At 36.8% G+C, this 20,293-nt stretch overlaps 1 protein-coding gene across 4 annotated transcripts in view; it reads right to left on the minus strand.

The window, feature by feature from the left end:
• syne2 (spectrin repeat containing, nuclear envelope 2) overlaps positions 1-20,293 on the minus strand; it is a 183,765-nt gene that overhangs the window by 62,315 nt on the left and 101,157 nt on the right. For all 4 annotated transcript variants that reach the window (XM_002933717.4, XM_031891296.1, XM_031891297.1 and 1 more), the window contains exons 53-67: positions 20,042-20,186; positions 19,515-19,733; positions 18,738-18,997; positions 18,368-18,536; positions 17,182-17,328; positions 16,540-16,680; positions 15,464-15,646; positions 14,591-14,728; positions 12,940-13,125; positions 12,100-12,222; positions 11,529-11,711; positions 11,343-11,435; positions 10,930-11,118; positions 9,334-9,405; positions 6,642-6,746 (exon numbers count right to left, since the gene is read on the minus strand). In XM_002933717.4, the coding sequence (XP_002933763.3) occupies positions 6,642-6,746; positions 9,334-9,405; positions 10,930-11,118; positions 11,343-11,435; positions 11,529-11,711; positions 12,100-12,222; positions 12,940-13,125; positions 14,591-14,728; positions 15,464-15,646; positions 16,540-16,680; positions 17,182-17,328; positions 18,368-18,536; positions 18,738-18,997; positions 19,515-19,733; positions 20,042-20,186 (2,353 nt within the window). The remainder of the gene's footprint in view (positions 1-6,641; positions 6,747-9,333; positions 9,406-10,929; positions 11,119-11,342; positions 11,436-11,528; positions 11,712-12,099; positions 12,223-12,939; positions 13,126-14,590; positions 14,729-15,463; positions 15,647-16,539; positions 16,681-17,181; positions 17,329-18,367; positions 18,537-18,737; positions 18,998-19,514; positions 19,734-20,041; positions 20,187-20,293) is intronic.

A 20,293-nucleotide genomic window follows, 5' to 3' on the forward strand; every position in this document is an offset into this window, starting at 1 on the left:
CAGCGCATATGGTCTCTAAATAAGTGTACATAGCAGAATCCTTTCCTATATGTTATGTAATTTTTATTTTAAATATAATGGAATCTCATTTAGAAAAACTGGACTAGACAAACAGAAAAAAAAAAAAATCTTTATACTAAAATAAATCATCAATGAAACTTATGCATATTGAGCAGAGAGTACCTTAAACCAGAATGGTGTAGCTATAGCCAAATAACTGTTTTAGGAGGGTGCAGAAATCGATTAGAAAAGCAGCTCGATGTTAAGTTCAGTATATAAAATGAAACTGGTGTTTGTGGTCCTTCCCAATGCAGGAACACCGCGTGTGATATTATAGTAATTATAATTTATGTAAATGGGAGGATCCCAAACATCTTTATACAAAGTGGAATTGCAGCACATGCCTACCAGCTGTATGGCAGCTTTCTCTAACATGCTATGTAATGTTTGTTTGCAAGATACTTTTCCTTCCAGTTTGTATCATGTCAGTTCCTTCTGGGAATAAAAAGGAGTGTGCCAACCTATCTATACCCTTTGGTCTCAGGAGTGCCTCTTCCCTCTCAGCACTCCTCTTAATTGCCGCCTTGTTCCACCCCTGTGTATGCTTTCCCCAACTACACTGCTCTCAGTGCAGAATGTGCATACCTGCATGGGCAAAATCTTATTAGTATGCAGAAGCCATGATTCATGGGCGCACATAATAAAGAATGTGCACTGGCAACAGGAGAAAGGTGATCTTACCTTTCCATACTGACAGCCAGAAAGGGCGGGAAGCCAAATGATATAAACGAATGGCAGTCGAATAGGGCCTACCTACAGTCACAGCCAGTCGAAAATGGGTGGGGAAGTGATTGCTCACTGTAGGCTGAGCTAGGAAGGGAGGCTACTACATTTACATACAAGGCTCATCATTTTGCTCACTGGAGGGAGGGGGACGTGACTATATTTGCATATAGCTGTTAAATTATATATATATATATATATATATATAATAACACAAATATATAACTAAGTTGGCCTTTAACTGAAAAAAGAACCTGTTTCTAGTTGGCACTATTTAAGATGGCTTTTTCAATAATTTTTTCTAGATGCCTTAATCACTCACAATAAAAGTAAATGAGTAAACTTCCATGTTCTAGCTCCAGCTTCTGGAGAACTACCACACTCGGAAACTGGTAGCAGGGAATGCTGAGAGTGATAGTATTTGTCACTGCAAATATAACTCTCACTGTGTCTGTCCATTCAAACTTCACACATGCTATACAGTAATTCTTGTACTGTGGGAATTAACTCTATTTATAGCTGTTAGTCACACACAGACACAAACTGGTCAGACTGGATTGCTGTCAAATCATTTGATCCAGTTTAGCAACCACTGCTTACATTCAGTAAATAATTAACCACTCATTCTGAAAGGCAAGATCTGTAACACAATAACATACATTGGAGTTCTGCTAATAAAACTGTTACTCATTTCCATACAAAATATGGTAAAATACAGAGGAATTAATAACTATTGAATATTACATTTTTTTGAATGATCGTTTATTGAATCTGCTGCACAGGAATATTTTTTAATCTGGCCTATTGTTTTTAAAATTTAACATGTACCAAATCTGCCTTGCGAAAACATTACAAAACACACATGCAAAAAAAAGGGGGGCAGTACAGTACAGTCCACAATATTTGATGCCATTTCTGAATGCAGTCATAGACTGACTAATTACTGGCATCCCAGTAGTACAAGTCCCAAACTGTGAGGCTAGTGCCCCCAAGGGGTTAACAAATATAAAACTAAAATAACCCATGCTTAAAGCCTGTTAGGGAAACATTTAGCTTGAAAGCCTATTTTCTGTCCTTCATATTCATAAAAGCACATCTTTTAGAGCAATATTTTGGATGATTCCTTACTTGATGTCTTATATTTATTAGAACTATGGTTATGGCTAAAAAAGCAATGGTTTTTATATATTTGTAACCTTGATGGGTTCCAAAAGGGAGCTTCTATTAAATTAATCCAAAACCATTGGCATGGAGGGTACCTCAAAGGAATAGTCGACCAACACCATACTAAGGAACTGGCAGGTAACATCTGTCATTGGAATATGGGGTGCTGAGGCTGAATATTTGTACTACATAGTCTGTATGTGTTGATACCTGTGTTACACATCTAGATGTGTTGGCTCCATCAGTAACTCATTGGGGCTGATTTACTAATCCACGAACGTCCGAAAAGCGCCGGAATGCGTTTTTTTCGTAATGATCAGTATTTTGCGATTTTTCCGTCACCGTTGCGACTTTTTTGTAAATTGTCGCGACTTTTTCGTAGCCGTTACGACTTGCGCAAATTGTCGCGACTTTTTTGTAGCTGTCCCGAAAAAAATCGGAAAGGTTTGCCCGCCGTTTACTAACGCTCAATACGAAGTCGTAACGGCTACGAAAAAGTTGCGACAATTCGCGCAAGTCGTAACGGCTACGAAAAAGTTGCGACGGCGACGCAAAAAATACGAAAAAGTCGCAAAATGTTCGTTTCCAATCCGATTTTTTCCCATTCGGAATTCGGATTCGTGGATTAGTAAATCAGCCCCATTGTCATTGTCATTTACTGGCACCCCAGACAGAAGCGCAAGAGAATTAAGAAACATTAGTGCTCATTCAAAGATCACAATGTCCAGAGAGTGGCTGTATTCTATACCTTGTATCAGATAGAAAAAAATTGGGCAAGATGTGCACAGCACCATCAGGGGTGAAAGTCCTGTCCTTACTGGGCTCATTGAGGGGTGTGCCAACCAGCACTACCTAATTTGCACGTCTCAATGACACAAAAGTTAGCGGACAGATAAGGGGCAGGAAGGCGGAATCTATGTGCCTCCTCCTGCCAGCCCCTTGTGAATACAGCACTGCCAAACACAGGCAAGGCTGTATTAATCAGTGGAAGCAGGTTTCCCGACTTGGTTTTAGGGCAGTGGCACACTGGGAGATTAGTTGTCCACGATAAATCTTCAATATTGTGAGCGACTAATCTCCCTGACATGCCATCCCACCGGCAAGAATGTAAATCGCCGGTGGGATGGCATATGCGTTGCTTTTGTTTTCTAAAGTCACCTGAAGTTTCCTTGAGAGGCAACTTCTGGTGACTGTAGCAAGGCATTTACCATTTAGAATAGAAAAAAGTGTATGGACACTTACTAGGCTTTATAAGAGGATTGATGCTATTGTTCTATACATATTGCAGGTCTTTAGGAGTATCCCAGTAAAAGATTATATATATATGCATTATTGACATGTGTGTTATCACAGTTCCTTATACATCCCAGAGGGTGGACTCTAATACTTATAATTCTATACAGCACTAAAAAAGTACATTTTTCAATTAAATTACATGTGGGCTGTTATATGTGATATACACTTATATATATTTAGGGGTAAAGTTTCCCTTTAATAAAGGTAGTTACTTGATTCTTGTGTGTGTTGTCCATTAACCTTAGTGAGTGGTACCTCTACTCTATTTGGATCTTCATATGGCCATACACGCACCGATAATATCGTACGAAACCTCGTTTTGTAAGATATTCGGTGCGTGTATGGTATGTCGGCGAGTCGACCGATATTGCAGGAAGCTGCTGATATCGGCCGACTCGACCGATCGGACCAGTTGGAAAATTTTGATCGGGTGCCATAGAAGGCGCCTGACCAAAATCTCCCTTCAGCGCTGAATTGGCAGAAGGAGGTAGAAGTCCTATTGTTTCTACCTCCTTACCTGCCGATTCAGCCCTGAATGGTGTGTGGCACATCTGACGATGTTTCGTGCGACCGATGGTCGCACGAAACATCGTCAGATCGCCACGTGTATGGCCAGCTTAAGTCTACTAAAAATCACTTAAACATTAAGTACAACCAATAGGATTGTTTTGCCTCCAATAAGGATTAATTATATCAAGTACAAGGTACTGTTTTATTAGGAAATCCTTTTTAATGTTTTGAATTATTTGCTTAGAATGGAGTCTATGGGAGATGGCTTTACTGTAATTCAGGACTTTCTGGATAAGGGGTTTCCAGATAACAGATTGTGTACCTGCATATATTTTTGTCACCTAGTCAACTGTGGACATAATTTTTACTAAAAGAAGACACTAACCCCAAAATGTAGTGCACTTAATAAAATGTGCCTTCTATTCTTCTAGCCTGCACTGCTTGGTAATCCTTTCATGTTTTGTCTGTGTGACAGAGAGCACCTACTGCACTCTATAATTACTAGCCACTATGCCACTTAAAAATAATCAAAACTATCCTAAACATGGTGAAGGTGCATAAAGCGCATTTTACTATTTACCCCATTGGTTTCAGGGATATCTGGAGCATTCATCTGCTAATAAAAAGTGTCTGTTGTGACATCATCCTTTATCAGATACAAAAAAAAAACTCTCTTGGTAAGATAATTCTATTTTGCACAGATTTAGATAGATTCCGTATTTATCTAGATCTAAAGCCTGTAGGAGGAACACTCTCCCTTTGTTCTCAAGAAATATTTTAAAAAATGTGATTTTGAAAAAAATAATAATTGTAGTTATATAAAAATTGATAATGGTCTTTTGTGAAAAAGTGTTTCCCATCCATGTTATAAGGACAGGACTAAATTGTAAGGAACAGGTGTATGTCACAACGATCCTGCCATACCGGTAACAACTTTCTACAAGACGAGGCTCTAAGAGCAACCATTTGTATTCAGCTACACTTTAAAGCCCTTCATTGTCTCTATTTTTCCTCAGAAGCTCGGATGAAGCATCCTCATCATAGTTTCACAATGATCTTGTTAGCACATCTATGTACAGGATAAAAAAAAGTGTATGGTTCTTGTGTCAAGTTGGTCTCTCTTGTCAACTTCAGTCTTCCACTGGGAACAAAAGAAGCTTTGCTTTTAGCAGTGGTTTATTTGGTAAACCTCTCTATCTATGACTTAAGGCAAAAGGTGATGTGACCCAAATGTACCACCTATCCTAGAAAATACAGCACTTTCTCTTTAACCTGTTCATTTCTGAGTGTCTGTAAATGCAGCTGGCACTGTTGGCATAGAAAGGAGGTAAAAAGGGGCAGTTAAACCTATAATGATTTTTTTATTCAGAGAGAAAGGTATAAAAAAGACTACACTGAATTTTTTGAACAGTTCTCTCATAAGGCTGTACCCCTATGGCATCTTAAAGTATTTTAAGTTCAGGGAATAATAAATACATTTTACATACTCTGCTGGCATGGCCAAACACGGTGTCTTCGCCAGACACAGGACAACGCAGCATGCACCTCTCTGCATTTCTCTGAATCTGGCACAGGCATGTTTGTAATGTGTTACATGAACTCTGTGCTCATAGTGCTAAAAGCAGGCAACAATTTGACATGCCGCCATTACACTTTCATATGCAATCAGGGATTCAGCCTAAATCTTATGGCGCAAAAAGACTCATGTAATTAAACTTTGAGCTCTGTGGGACATGAACCAACTACAATTATTCCAAATTTGCTCTTAGCCACTCAGCGAATTAAACCAAATTTAAAATTCAATCAGCATTCGCTCACCCCTTCACAAAATTGTCCGGGACCTTCAGTTAGGGAAAATATTTCCACAACTATTTCTTCTTAGAAAAATTACATAAATCAAAGTTTTTCATGGACACTCACCACACTGATCCAATGGTCTGAGTGCAGCGCCCCAGACCCGTAGCAAAGGGAGACCCAGCAGTCACAAGCACAATTTCTCCGATGGGTGAGCACTCCAAACACAGGTGGTTAAGAAAAAGCTTTATTCACATTAATCCTGACATGTTTCGTGTCTTTCAACATGTAGTCATGACAAACGCATCAGGATTAATGTGTAAAGCTCTGTGGGACATTTGACTGAATGTGGTACTTAAATATTTGTAACTTTATATTTATTGCAATGTTTATTCCCCTTTAGTACTTGTATTGTAAAATTGTACAGCGATGCATATATGTAGTGGTATATAACATCTACATCAAGAGTCCTTTACAGATCCCGGTGCACACTTATCAGGCACTCAGGTGCGAGGAGAAGAGCACAGTGCCCCTTTGTGGCCTCTGCCTCCTGCTGCACCCTAAGTTGCACATGAATGATGCACATGTTATGGAAGGTGGCAGGGTGGGGGTGCATGTCTGACCCTCTTGAAAAGAGTAAACAGCACTCAATTGATGAAGAAGCTAACTACTCTGTTCTCTGAACCGGCCATTCTGCAACATCAAAACATTGTGTGCTATTGCAAAAAATGGCATTGCAGCCTTTTTTTTGTAATTTACACAACATGTTCTGCTCTGTAAAAGACCCTTATTGTCTTCCATTCAGGGACTTTTCTCATAACTTTCTGAAAACAATCATCTCTCTCTCTAAATACATGCAATTGTCATAGACTTTTTCAATTACTACTACTATTATACAGGGGATGGCCCAGTGGATATAGCCTTCCAACGTCTAAAAAAAAATGCATGAATTTGCTTTTATCTTTTTCATTTCTGTTTTATCTTTTTCAATCTACTTTGGAAAGTAGTACTGAGATAATTATATTTTAAAAATTACAATGAAAAATATTCAGTGAAATGATCATACAAATAACTGAAACCATCTGTGCTTTTACCTGGGAGGAGCCAAATAAGGGCAACTGGATCTTGCATACTTTATTTTCACCCTCAGATTCCTTATGGTCATCTTGTTGGCTGGGAACTGTTTCATCTTCTTCTGCCTAGCAAATGATGGTATTGGAAAGAGTCAGGGCTGCTATAATCAGGCCACTTTATGGAAGAAAAGCATACATTCCTCAAATGTGCAAACATGCTGTGACCTGTGTTCCAGCTTTTACAATTTTGTTTCTACAGGTATGGGATCCGTTATCCGGAAACAGAAAGCCCGTCTCCCATAGACTTAATTTTAATCAAATGGTTCAGAATTTTAAAACTGATTTGCTTTTTCTCTGTAGTAATAAAACAGTACCTTGTAATTGATTCCAACTAAGATATAATTAATCCTTTTTGGATTAAGTTTAATTAATGTTTTATTGATTTTTTAGTAGACTTAAAATATGGAGATCCAAATTACGGAAAGACCCCTTATCGGGAATAGCCTTGGTCCTGAGCATTCTGGATAATGGGTCCTACACCTGTATACTTAAAACATTATACATCACTACACAAATGATTTATTATAACAGTATAGTAGGTTCATTAATGAAACATGCCTCCCATGCATCACCTCTTTACTGTTTATTGGCTTAAAATGGCAATCAAAGACTTATGCAACAGTGTTTTATTGTACCTGTACTATTTTCTGATTATAATAAAAATACAAAGGCCTTCATATGTTTATAAACTCTCTCCAAAAATCACCAATGTGTAACCATAACTGTAGACACTGCAGCATATGACATTATGGGTCCTATTTATAACTGTCTAAAATCAGAATGACATATTTTTATCATTTATTTGGGGGCTAAAAAAAGAGTACCTTTTCCTAGATCTAAATCTGTAAATTTCTATGTCAAACATTCTCTTCATTTCCACCTATTTATAAAGAAATTTGGCTAAATCAAAACATTTTATCAGAATCATTAAAACACTAAAAAAGTAAAGAAACTTCAGGGACAATTAAAGGGGACCTGTCACCCTAAGAAATAATTCAAAATTTTTTCTATTGTGTTTTTCAAGCAAAATAAACTTAACTTACAGTATATAAATAATATTAATCTTGTTCCCTTCAGTCTTGGAATTACATAATCACAGCAAGCAGGCAGGCACCATTTTGTGGGCACTGTTATTAAGGCACACTTTGCATCTTGCTAAAATCTTGTGTCAGAATGGAGGACCTTATGCCCATGCACTGGCTACACAATTAGATGGTGCAGAGGGAGGGGGAAAGTGAGAACTGCAGTGACAACTACACAGTTCTAAATGAAAAGTGAGAGTAATTGTCTGTCCCCCTCTATGCCTAAAGCTGCCTATACACGCACCGATATCGCACCAATATTATCATACAAAACCTTCTATGATATTCGTTGTGTGTATATGGCGGATGGATGAGACGACTGATATTGCAAAGGCTATCGGTTGTCTCGTTGATTGGTGGGTTAAGCACCCAAGCAAAATCTACGTTTAGGGCTGAATCAGTAGGTGGAGGTAGAATCCCTATTGTTTCTACCTCCATATCTAATTATTCAGCCCTGAACGTCGTAATTGCTACTTGTATGGTCACCTTAAGGCATAGAGGCAAAGCAGGCAATATGTGATTGACAGCTGGGATTAAATGATTTTACAATGAGTATAGAGGTGTTAATAAAAAAGTGAATTTGGGTTTCATGTTTATTTTGAAAAGGACTTTAATTATATAGCTTTTTATTTGTGGGTGAAAGGTCCCCATACCGCAATAGAAAAATAGTTTCACTTTACATTAGTAATTTTTTAACATTTTATAAACATATGGACATTCATATTCTGCCACAAATGCAGCAAAATCCTGTTCTGTTACAGAGGTTGATCATTAGGGGCCACTCCATGGAGGGCTGAGTTTCTATTGAGGAGAGGTTTTTTTTTCAACATGTAATTAGTGTTACCACATTAACAATTAATTTTAAGAATATTGTGAATATTAAAATGTATAATGTGCCTTCTAAAGTAAACAAATCATAGCTATTTTGTTGATCATACGTTGGCCAGCTTATTCCATGTAAACCCTACAAGCTGATCCTATAAGGCTAGGGTTACAGATAATATAGACACAAATCACCAGATGCACGCAGATCCCTAAAGCACATGTTTTTTCACAGTTTATTGTGTTTCACTACCTTTGAGTCTAAAGCTGGCCATACACGTGGCGATCTGACGATGTTTCGTGCAACCATCGGTCGCACGAAACATCGTCAGATCCGCCACACACCATTCAGGACTGAATCGGCAGGTAAGGAGGTAGAAACAACAGGATTTCTACCTCCTTCTGCCGATTCAGCGCTGAAGGGAGATTTTGGTCAGGCGCCTTCTATGGCGCCCGATCAAAATTTTCCAACTGGTCCGATCGGCGAGTCGGACGATATCAGCAGCTTCCTGCGATATCGGTCGACTCGCCAACATCTATTATCGGTGCGTGTATGGCCACCTTTAATGAAGATATAATACTTTCCAGTGAAACCAAGGCCAAATATCCACATCTTATTCTCCTGCAATGACTTCTTTTTGGCAAAGCAGGCTTATATATTCCATAGCTCCAGTAATAGATGTCTAAGGTTTTGTCTCAGTTTCCTGAGGTTAAAATTAAAATGTTTGTGTCTTTGACTGTTTACTAACCTCAGAACTAAAAGAGACTTCTTCTGCTTCTTCAACCACTGATGGTAAAATGTAGTAATCTGCTCTTTGAACCTATAGTACAGAACAGCGTCAAAGCAAATAAACCATTAGTTGCAAACAAATGGATAATAAAAAACTATATAACTTAATACAACACTAAGGGGCACATTTACTAAGCAATTTTTTAACTTTTTCCCGATATTGTTTATCAAAAAATTCAAGTTTTTCAGAAATTTTCCTAGAAAAATTAGTTTTTCCGACAATAGCTCTCATAATTCGTGATTAAGGTTTAGTTAACTTTTTTTTTGGCAAAAAAAAGTTGGCAGGTTTGAAAATAGTCAGTGACAGCCTGTCCTTGACACATTTTCAAGCTGCAGTTAACCCCCATCACTGTAATCTATTTCACCCAGTTTCAAGGGGACGTTAATCCCATCATTATTTTATTTCATTTCACGCATATTCAAGAGGAAGTTACTCCCATTATTTTTTTCTATATACCCAGGCTCAAGTGAAACTTAAACACATTATTGTTTTGAATGAGCGCCAATGCTCCTAAAACGGCTGCTGGAGCAATTCCTGTATGGAAAAAATAAAGAGGATTCATGGAAATCAATGTCTGTTTCAACTCAAATTTTTCGAGTTTTAACAATACTTTTGGCTCGAAAATTTTGTGATTTTCAAATAAAAGCTCGAAATTTTCACACGACTGATAACAGCATTATTGTGACATTTTATAAATACAACAATGATCAAGTTTAATTTTAATTCATATCATGTCGAGTTTATATGACTTTGATGGCCAGAAAAAAATAAATTTTAGTAAATTGGCCATTTTAACATAAGATGTGCCTTTGCTGTATGCCAACATTCCGCTAAAGGGAATACAGTAAAGGTCAAAGTTTGCCATAGTCCAGTAGCCTGGCCTTCACTGTGTGCAAACAGCCAGCTAAGTGGTAGATTGCAACAGTCCACTAACCCACAGCAAACAACAAACACGCAGTTTTTCTTATAAATGAAAGAGAAGATATACCTGTCTAAAATGTTATGTTGTATTCAGAATATGGATATTTTACATTTTCACACATTTTATTACTATTAAGAAGTTATGTTACATGTACTACTGTTTAGTAGCATTTTTCTCATCTTGCTTCTCCGTGAACATTTCCAAGAAGATTAATGTATGCTCACTTGGGAATAATAAATATTTTGTAGATATATAGCTACAGCTACTATACCTACAGCACAGCTGAGTGAATCAGAGCTGTATTGCCCAAACTAGTCATCAGAAATTAATACCAGGAATAGAAACAGGAATCATACATCAGTAATAATTATCTATTCAGTTAGCCTAAAACTTTTCTGTTATATCTGATATACCTTACTGGATATTGCAAAGCTCCTTAAATATCTGGTTGTACATTTATGTGTTATTCTATGCACATAAAATATATATTGAAAAAACCTTATGAGTAGGATTATGACATATGGCACGCATAAATAGAACACATGGGATACATTTTAGGACCTTTAAATTAAGCTTTAGGTTGTGAACACCTCTTGACTGTTGATAATACTATCAAATAGAAAATCATTGACCTGGGTGTGCAGAGCCATACTGCTGCTGGTGTTTGTCTCTTCTGGTACTATAGAACTCTCTGCCTCCATCTCTTGTTCCAGCAGTAAATGTTCAAGCTGTTCATTGATCAAGGTCCGTGAAAGTGACAAAACTTCTTCTTTCTTTTGGTTTAATCCATCTAGTTTTTCCTTTATTGTTTCACATTTTTCCTAGAAAACAACAGAATAAAATAAAGGTTTTTAAAGTCACTAACCTTTGATTAGCCACTTTATTCTACTGTATGAGGTTAGAGGTGGCTTAACTGATATAGGATATTCAGTGTTCACAACTGTAGGGCTCTATAATTAACAACAGGTAGCCATGAGTTTTGTTATTCATACTGCAGATGGCCATTAAAACAAAAACGACTTTATATTTTATTTCTGTGCTTTACCTTTATATCCATGGCTTCAGTTGTGGAATGCTTGGGGCGGTGCTTAAATTTCTCCTGCTCCTGTTCCAGCTCTGTCATTTCAGTAATGATTGGCTGCAAAAGAAGAAAATAATTCTTGAGACAAATTTCCAGTGACATAATAAAATAGTAATATTTGAACATATTGCTATGCTAACAACTCCTTACCTCAAGGAGATTGTTTTGTTCTTTGGTTGCTTTTTCCAACACCTCTAGCTCTTTCATAAGCTGTCCTGTTTTTCTGAATGCAGATAGAGAGTGAACTCCAGCATCTATTAACGTGATACTTGGTCTATAATCTTCAATCTCAGCAACTGCCCTCTGCATTGACACAATGTTCTGTAGAATAACCTGAAATATATGTAGTATATATATATATTTACTGTAAAACACCACAGTTAAAGCCACACAGTACAGTTAAATTACAAAAAAATGTTACCAAAATTATTCCCATGGTTTGAGATATACTTAAAACCATAAACTAGAGATTTACCCTGACATAAGAAATTGTAGATGAATTGTTCTAAAATTCTTGGGTTAACAGCCCAGATATAGCAGTTAGTTCAGACTCATATATGAAGTCTGTTTCTGTCTTGTTGGCTATACAGTAATCTGTGCAATATACTATAGAGTGGTTTCTCAGGTGTAAGCCTTACACTGGCCAAACTTGTTCATTGTTTCCTCTCCAACTGAAACCCCTGAGAATCTGTTGCCCTCTACAACCTACAAAGATACTCACCTCTCCATTTTTATAATGTTCTTTGGGTGACATGTCAACAATATCATTAGATGTCAAAATAGTCTTTATTGTTTCTGTTTTTTTTGCCATTGCCTTCAACGATCCTTCAATAACGCCTGACTCCTAAAGATACAGAAAGAAAGACATTGTATGCCTATAACATTAACAGTTCCTTTTTAGATCTATTTGTTGTCCTAAAACAATGTGCACCAAAGGGAAATCTCCAATATTATTTGTCTGCATATTTTGATTTTTATATATTTGTGAGAGCTTCCATATTGTTTGCCCCAGCTAAGATAAACTGGAGCATTTCATTAATTTTCACGACTGGTGATTTACAACTGGTGCTTTCGTTATGGCTGCGGTGACATACAACACACAAATTTTAGCCCAATGGAAGGTTTGAATCAAATAGCAGAATGTAATTAAAAAAATACATAAAGTTCTATAATTTTTTAGTGTTCTGGTCCTTTAAGCAAATTTGTGGCATAGGTTTCACAAATCTCTAACCCGGTTATGACCAAGATGCTTTACAAGGTTAATAGCATGTGAGGTGGTAGTTTCCATTTAAGCCAAGGCTAGACAGCAAGGCCAAATTTAAGTGGTTCTCTGGCAGATTAAAAATGCCAGCAGAGAATATGCCCTATGTGCCTTTGCCTAAATGGGTTGACAGCGTACACCACTCCTGGTGAATCTTGCTGGCAACTGTAAAAAGAACAACTGAAGATGGATGCTGAGTTCAGCAAAATAATTTTTCTATTCTTCGCTCTAAATAATGTGCTTAATTACACACATGTAAACTAGTGAAAAAGGAGAAAAAAGTAATATGTATATTCTTACATCTGCCACATATTGGATCACAGGTAAAATGGCCACAATTCTTTTCTGAAGCTCAGTCACATGGCTGCTAATCTCACTTAGGCGTTTTGCTGTGCTGTCTGTTTCAAAGATCACTGCTAATTCACCCAGCTCAGTGTGTATATTCCCCAGAATACTCTGCCTCTGATCAGAATCATCCAAAGCCATCTGTTCAAAAAGGAGGAAGAAAGGTGTAAATAAAAACACTGGAAGGATCAGTGCAAGGTCCAAAATTGTGTCCATACAAAAGCTAATCACAAAGGTTTTACATCAGTACATGCTTCTTTATACTTCTAACTTGCACTAAATTGCCAGTTGCAGGCACTTTGCTGAAAGAGATGAAAGGCGCAAAGCATGGGGCAAAGGGATGCAAGGTAGCCCAAAAAACAACACCTGCCTTTGTGTTTTGTGTCTACACATGAGGCTGACTTGCACCTAATGAATTGTACACAATACGAACACACAGAAATTAAATACACACTGGTAAATTGCAACTATTATGCTGAAATTCTAGAAAACTAATCTGCTTTGTTGGTAAAAACATGGCAGATTTTATTCGACTTTTGCACAGTGAACTTGCTTCATAAATTAGCCCTTTTGTATGATTTAAACAGTAGTATTATTATTTTTTCTACATCTCTTGAGTTTCAAATTTCAATGGCTATTTGGTTGAAAGCCAACATTTTGGAATTTAGAATGGAGGATGAACAGGAGAGGATTGGGACACCTTAGAACAATAAGCAGTAAAAATTAAAATTCAATTGAAACCTAAGGGAGGTGACAGACGGGAAGAATTGTCGTGCCGCGACAAATCTTCGTTGCAACTTCGGGCGACTTCCGGAAATTGTAGTGACACATATGCCATCCCACTAGCGATTTACATGGCATTGGGATGGCATTGCGGGGAGATTAGTTGTGGGGCGACTAATCTCCTCGTCTGTAACCTCCCTAAGGGTGAAGACACACGGAGCTACTAGTAGCAGCTACTTGTCATGGCTACTAAAATAGACAATGCTGATCATTTACTGATAATTGACTCTACATGTGTTTTAGCAGAAGCAATTCTCAGCATTGTCAGGGTATTTTCTGGTGTTTAGTAGCTGTGACAAGTAGCTGCTACTAAGTAGCTCTGTGTGTCTTTGCCCTTAGCATATAATTTTTGCTTTGCGGTGTTGGTTATCCCAAAACCTAGGTAACACTTTAGGGTGAAGACACACAGAGCTACTAGTAGCAGCTACTTTTTCACGACTACTAAAATACTAGAAAATACCCTGCCATAGAAAATAGTGAGACAATAGAGACAATTATCAGTTAATGATCAGCATTGTCTAATTTAGTAGCTAAAACAAGTAGCTGCTACTAGTACCTCCGTGTGTCTTCACCTCTAAACTACTACTGGGATGAGGCCTAATAAAAATTCAAATTATTTATAGACCCTTAAATATAAATAACAAAGATCAGTTCAAATTCTGCCAATAAGAGGTTAGTCTATAATATATAAATATTCTCTTTAGTCTCGACCAGTAGAGGCCTACACAGTTACTTCCAACAACACACAACTAAATAGGACAACCGGCCTGATGGTAGGTATAGCTTTTTTTAAACAATTTTTTATGTTATTTGTAGTACTAACCTCTAGTGCAGCAACATGTTTGCTTAAAACTTTTGCAGAACAATTCTTCATTTCTTCATTCAACAGCTTATCAGTGTTTTGTATCCAGCATTCCATACTCTTTAATGTTTCTTCATACTCTTCTAGCTTGCTAGCTGCCTGTCAATATAATGGGCCAGAAAGGCATTTGGTTATCCAGCACACACTCATACTTTTTTTTAGCTTTTAGTAGATGTATATGTTTTCCCTTTACTGTACAAAACATGATTAGAATTCAGGATTCTTTAGAAGAGCTACAACATATAAGGGCCTTAGTTATTACTATATATTCCGTGGGTTAGTAAATGATGTCAGAAAACACAAAAGAGATTCTAATCTTTTTTTCTTCTTGGTGCAGAATTTCTTTCGCATCAGATGTTTAAAAAAAAAAAAAAAGCTAACTACCTAAAACCTGGCGAACTTTTCATATTTGAGAAAACCTGATCATTCAAAGATAATCCCACACAAAAAAAAAAAACCTGAAGAAAGAAAAGCAATTAATCTCATGTTTTCTGGCATCTTTTACTACAAATCAAGGGATAGAACTATGCCCCTAGGTGCTGTGATTCAGCACCAAACAGATTACTAAAGACTGTTTATCTATGTAATATAACATACACCAACAAACATTACTGTAAAGGCTTTAGACTCATCGGATTCTCAACAACAGTTATTTCTATGGTCAGAATTCGCATCTGCTCTTTTAGGTACAGACCAAGAGAGCAAAATTAGATCAGTTAACTGAGTTAAGCAAAGGAACAAATAAGAAATTTTGAGGTAAAAATTTGTATTTTTTACAGTTCATAGGAGCATTAGAAGCAGACAAACTCTAATCCAGATATCACTGCCCCTCACCTTGTTCAAGTTAGCGGTTCTGCGTTCCACAAGGTATGATACCTGCTGGCATTGGTTAAATGGCTCTGTTAGGTTGTCCATCCATTCTTGCATCAAGCTAGGGTCTTCTTCTCCCATATCATGAACCTCAGATTCCAATGCGTTCAGTTTGCCTCGCCATACATCCATTTCATCCCACATTTGCTGTGCAAAGTAAGTAATGTAACATATTATAATTTTTGAAGGTGGTGTCACAACTACACCTATTGCTATTCACATATTACTGAACAACTATATACTGTGGCACTAAAATCAACAAATTTTGTCAACTGGTATATTCTACCCTAGACACAAATATTTTCAAACCTGTAATTATAAATAACATTTTTTAGTGAGAAGTCGAGGCCTGAATTGGCAGTCTGAATGTTCTGGAAAATGCTAATGGGGCTGCTATATAATCACTATTTGTTGGGCCTGTGGGGGGTTGTTTGGGTTGTACAGGTATAGGACCCATTATCCAGAATGCTCGGGACCAAGGGTATTACGGATAAGGGGTCTTTCCGTAATTTGGATCTTCATACCTTAAGTCTATTAAAAAATCAATAAAACATTAATAAAACTCAATAAGATTATTTTGCATCCAGTAAGGATTAATTATATCTTAGTTTGGATCAAATACAAAGCACTGTTTTATTTTTACAGAGAAAAAGAAAATCAATTTTTAAAATCTGAATTATTTGCTTATAATGGAGTCTATGGGAGACAGGCTTTCCGTAATTCGGAGCTTTCTGGATATCGGGTTTCCAGATAAGGGATCCTATACCTGTACTTCAAATGCCAGGTCCTGCCTTGAATCTCAGTCTGGACAAGGAGATTGCCTATATAAATCTAGTACTTAAAAATAAAAACTCACCCATGTTTAATTCATTCCTATGTAATTTTTAGAACTGTATTTATCTATGGGTGAAAATTAGATTTCAACATTTGATAAATACACTTCCCTAAAATCCCATAGGACTGAATAGAGTGTGGGGGAGTTTTTATGTATTAGCTCTAAACTCAAATTTTGATATATCTGCCACTAAATGTTGTCTTACCTTCCCAAGATCTTTGGCTTTGCTAATGTTTTCACTTTTCTGTGCTAAGAGAATTTCAATGTTCTTCAGGCCAGACATTATCTCCTCTTTCTTCTTGGTCATAATGTAGTAAGGAGAGCTCTGTGCTATTTCCGTTTTGACCTTGCATGACAAAATGCATATAAACAGTCACTTTTCTGATTAAAGAGGTATTTTTGTATTTTTTGTACAACTATATAATCAAATACTTAAACATACTAACATATATAAATGTGTGGTTTACTGCATGTAACACAGCACAGCAACAGGGCAATTACTTGCTGTATTTGCTGCCCCAGTAACACTTGCAATCTAAGGTCCCTATCAAACACACACAACACACCTAGCTATTTAAAAATAAAACAAACAAAAAAACGTATTTAAATCCAAACATTTCTCTTGTAGGTTCTGTAAATTCCCTATAAGTTACATATCTTTGTGTAATATAGATTATTCTTGAAGTAGAAGCAACATTCATTTGCAGTTTAGGTTAGGTGCTTGCAGACTGTCGTTAACAGTACAAAGGATTTAGCAAACAAAGATATACATTTAGTCATCAGCATTGCTAAAAATGTTGCCTTTACCAACGCATCTTAGCTAGAGATATACTGTAAATAGATTTACCTTCTCTTCTGTTTCTTTCCAGTAGTCCTGGCAATCTTCAACCAGAGATAAAAGCTCATCAGGAATGGTCCCACAATACTGGATTCTGAGTTTTTCCATAAAACTATTTAATTTTTCCCCTTCTGAATCGATCACAGTCTGGAGTTTCTAAAATATAATCAGACAGACTTCCATTAACAGAGGGAACTTGTCCAACTTTTGAGCATGCCAAAAATCCAGACAGTGAGTAGAAAAGGGGCTGACTTTATTCCCACGAAATACCAGAATTAAACACCTCTGAGATCTTCTCTGCCGCTACAAATCAATCTCTAACCAATTAAATTATATGTTATACTTTACTCTGTCTTTTTGCGTTCTTAATGACTGTTGAATCAATTGCTTTTAAATACAAGAAAGAATATCTCACAAAATAAAGATGTTGCATTCTTCCAATAAGCAGCCAGGCCAGGCATTGCGGTGTCCTGTTTCATGTAATTATACAGCTCAACAGAGCAGAGACCCATTAAACAGTGGCTTTCTCTTCTATCATTTGAATAAGGGGGCTTCTTTTAATGAGAGCCAAAATGAGACTCGATCTCGGTTGTGCTAAAAACACAATCTAACCACTCTGAACAGACAGCTTCTATAAAAGATACTGAAATGCAAAAAGGATGTAAATATATTTCCTGTAAATGAGCCTTTTAGATAGACAAAAGCAGTTTAATGTAGAATGGACAATGCTTTTATGATCAGTACAAGGCTCATTGGCTTGTAATATTGTAATAAAGGGGGTGAACCTTTATTAATGCTACACATGTTAACATGTTTTACATAAGTACCTTTGCTCAATGTCAGTACAATTAATAGACTTAAAAATGTATTCTACCTATTCTTTCATTAAAAAAAAAAAAAAAAAGGGTCACTTTTAAATGAAAATAATTAGCTCTGTATTAACACACCCCTCCCTCCCCTTAGCTGCTGCACATTATACAAAGGGCTCATCTGCGGACTGGTTTCAGGAAATGTAAAAGTGACAATGATTTCGATTTAATGTTTAGTGCAAGGAATTTAAATAAAACGATATTGCTTATTTAAACAATATGCACAATGTATGTATATCATAGCCATATACATTGAGTTTATGTTAAGTTATGTTTCCTGCTCCTTTAAGGAATGCCAAAAATCACACCGACTACAATCTACAAACCTTGAGTTGCTCCTTTTTCTCAGCTGAATCTGCTGTCTCCATCCTCTCTATTGCAGATGAAGCTTCCTGCATTGATTTTCTTATGTTGGCAATGTCTTCTTTCACCATCTTTCTTTCCTGCAGCTCAGTGCGTAAACCTTGCTCTTTTACTGAAGCCTTGTGTTGCAGTCTACATTAAGAATAATATGTTGTTTAGACTATTAGCAGGGGTAACTAAAATGCAACCAAACAGATCTGAGACTTAAAAATCCCAGATGAATATATAACTGCTGAGAATAACAGACAACTGAAGTTCCCAAAAGCTAAATGAGCATCAAACTGACACCCAAGCTGCAGGTGAATAACACAGAATGAATACATAATGCCTTACTTTTCACACTTCTTCTTCATTGATTGAATTTCTTGGATAACTGGAATCAGTTCGATCTCTGTAGTATTTTCTGGAGTACTTTGGATATTTTGTATTCGAAACATAATAAGAGAAAGCTGGAGCTGCTGAATCTTCAGATTTTCCATAAAGTGTTTGAACTCCTGCACTGAATCTAGAAGATGACAAGTGTCTTCCTTCTTTTCCAGCTTATCTGGTGACTCCTCTTGGAATTTGTCCAGAAGTATCATCTCTCTTTCCATCTGCAAAAAAACAGCATTACAAGATAAGCTTGGGAAAAAATTATTTTCCTATTAGCGTGTGGGAAGGTAATTCTGGGTGAAGTACCACCTCTGGTAGACAGGACACAAGCCAACCATAAATGCTAAGACACCTTTCTTCACCTAGGGGGGTAAGCCAAATTAAGATGATCTGATTGCCTGGTCCCAAGGTTAATAATCAGATGACAGAAACTTTTAGCCCAATTTCCAGCAGTTCAAACTTTTTACATATTTACACTTTCCCTGACAAAAAAATGTTCTTGAAAGCCAGGAAAGTGTTAAACATATAGATCAAAGCACATTATTCTGTCAAATCCTTTAAATCTGTTCAGCACCATTCTGACTTATGGGGGTGTTAGAGCTCATAAGCAGCAATGAGCTCTAACACCCTTACAACTTGTGACATTTACTCATTTCAGAAATAAGTATTGAAAAGACAGTTCCCCCAATATTCTCCAAATGCCCAAATAATCATCCCTGCAATTTCCATTTTGATCACCTTTTCATGAATTAATTTCCATTCTTGTCTCTGTTCTTCACAATGCAGCTCCCAGTTTTGAGCAATATCAAGTAAATACAGCCATTTATCCCATAATGTCATCACTGTTTTTTCAACAAAGCGGAAGTCGTTTTCTTTGAACACTGAACCAAGTTCTCCAGCCACATGCCTGAGGTTCAGCAACTCCTCTTCACAGGTGTATAATTTTGTAACCAAAGCCTAAAAAATAAGCAGATACATTAACACTCAAATACAAAACTGTCCTAAGATATCTCCCAATAATCTAATTTTCATGCACAATAGTTCTCCTGGACCTTCGGTCAGGTTTTCTATATCTGGCTAAACTTTTCAACATTCAAACATTTCTTAGAAACCAATTTATAATGAATCCCTGATCTGGCAACAGATCAGAGGCCAGATAGAATATACATAGCTTCCTGATTGTGAAGTGAAAAGTTCAAAGCATAACACCAGCAAACAATATACCCTTTATGTCAATAAATGCAGACTGCTATGAGTGAACCTACCTTGCCTCTCTCCCAGCAAACTAGTGCTTCTTTGTAGGACACTGGCTTTTGGGAAGAAGTATCACTAATAACTGTTTCCAACTCTTTAAGATCATTGGAGATTTTATTTGATATTTCTTTATAGATCAGATATTTTCCTTGGCAGCTAAATTAACAAAAAAGCAAAAAAAAAGTAAATGTGATTAATAAAAAAACCCAATATCAATCTCATGCATGACTGGCTCATATATTCACTCTACCATTTAAACTTTC

Source organism: Xenopus tropicalis, chromosome 8 (genome assembly GCF_000004195.4).
Source record: "Xenopus tropicalis strain Nigerian chromosome 8, UCB_Xtro_10.0, whole genome shotgun sequence".
Classification (NCBI taxonomy): Eukaryota; Metazoa; Chordata; class Amphibia; order Anura; family Pipidae; genus Xenopus; species Xenopus tropicalis.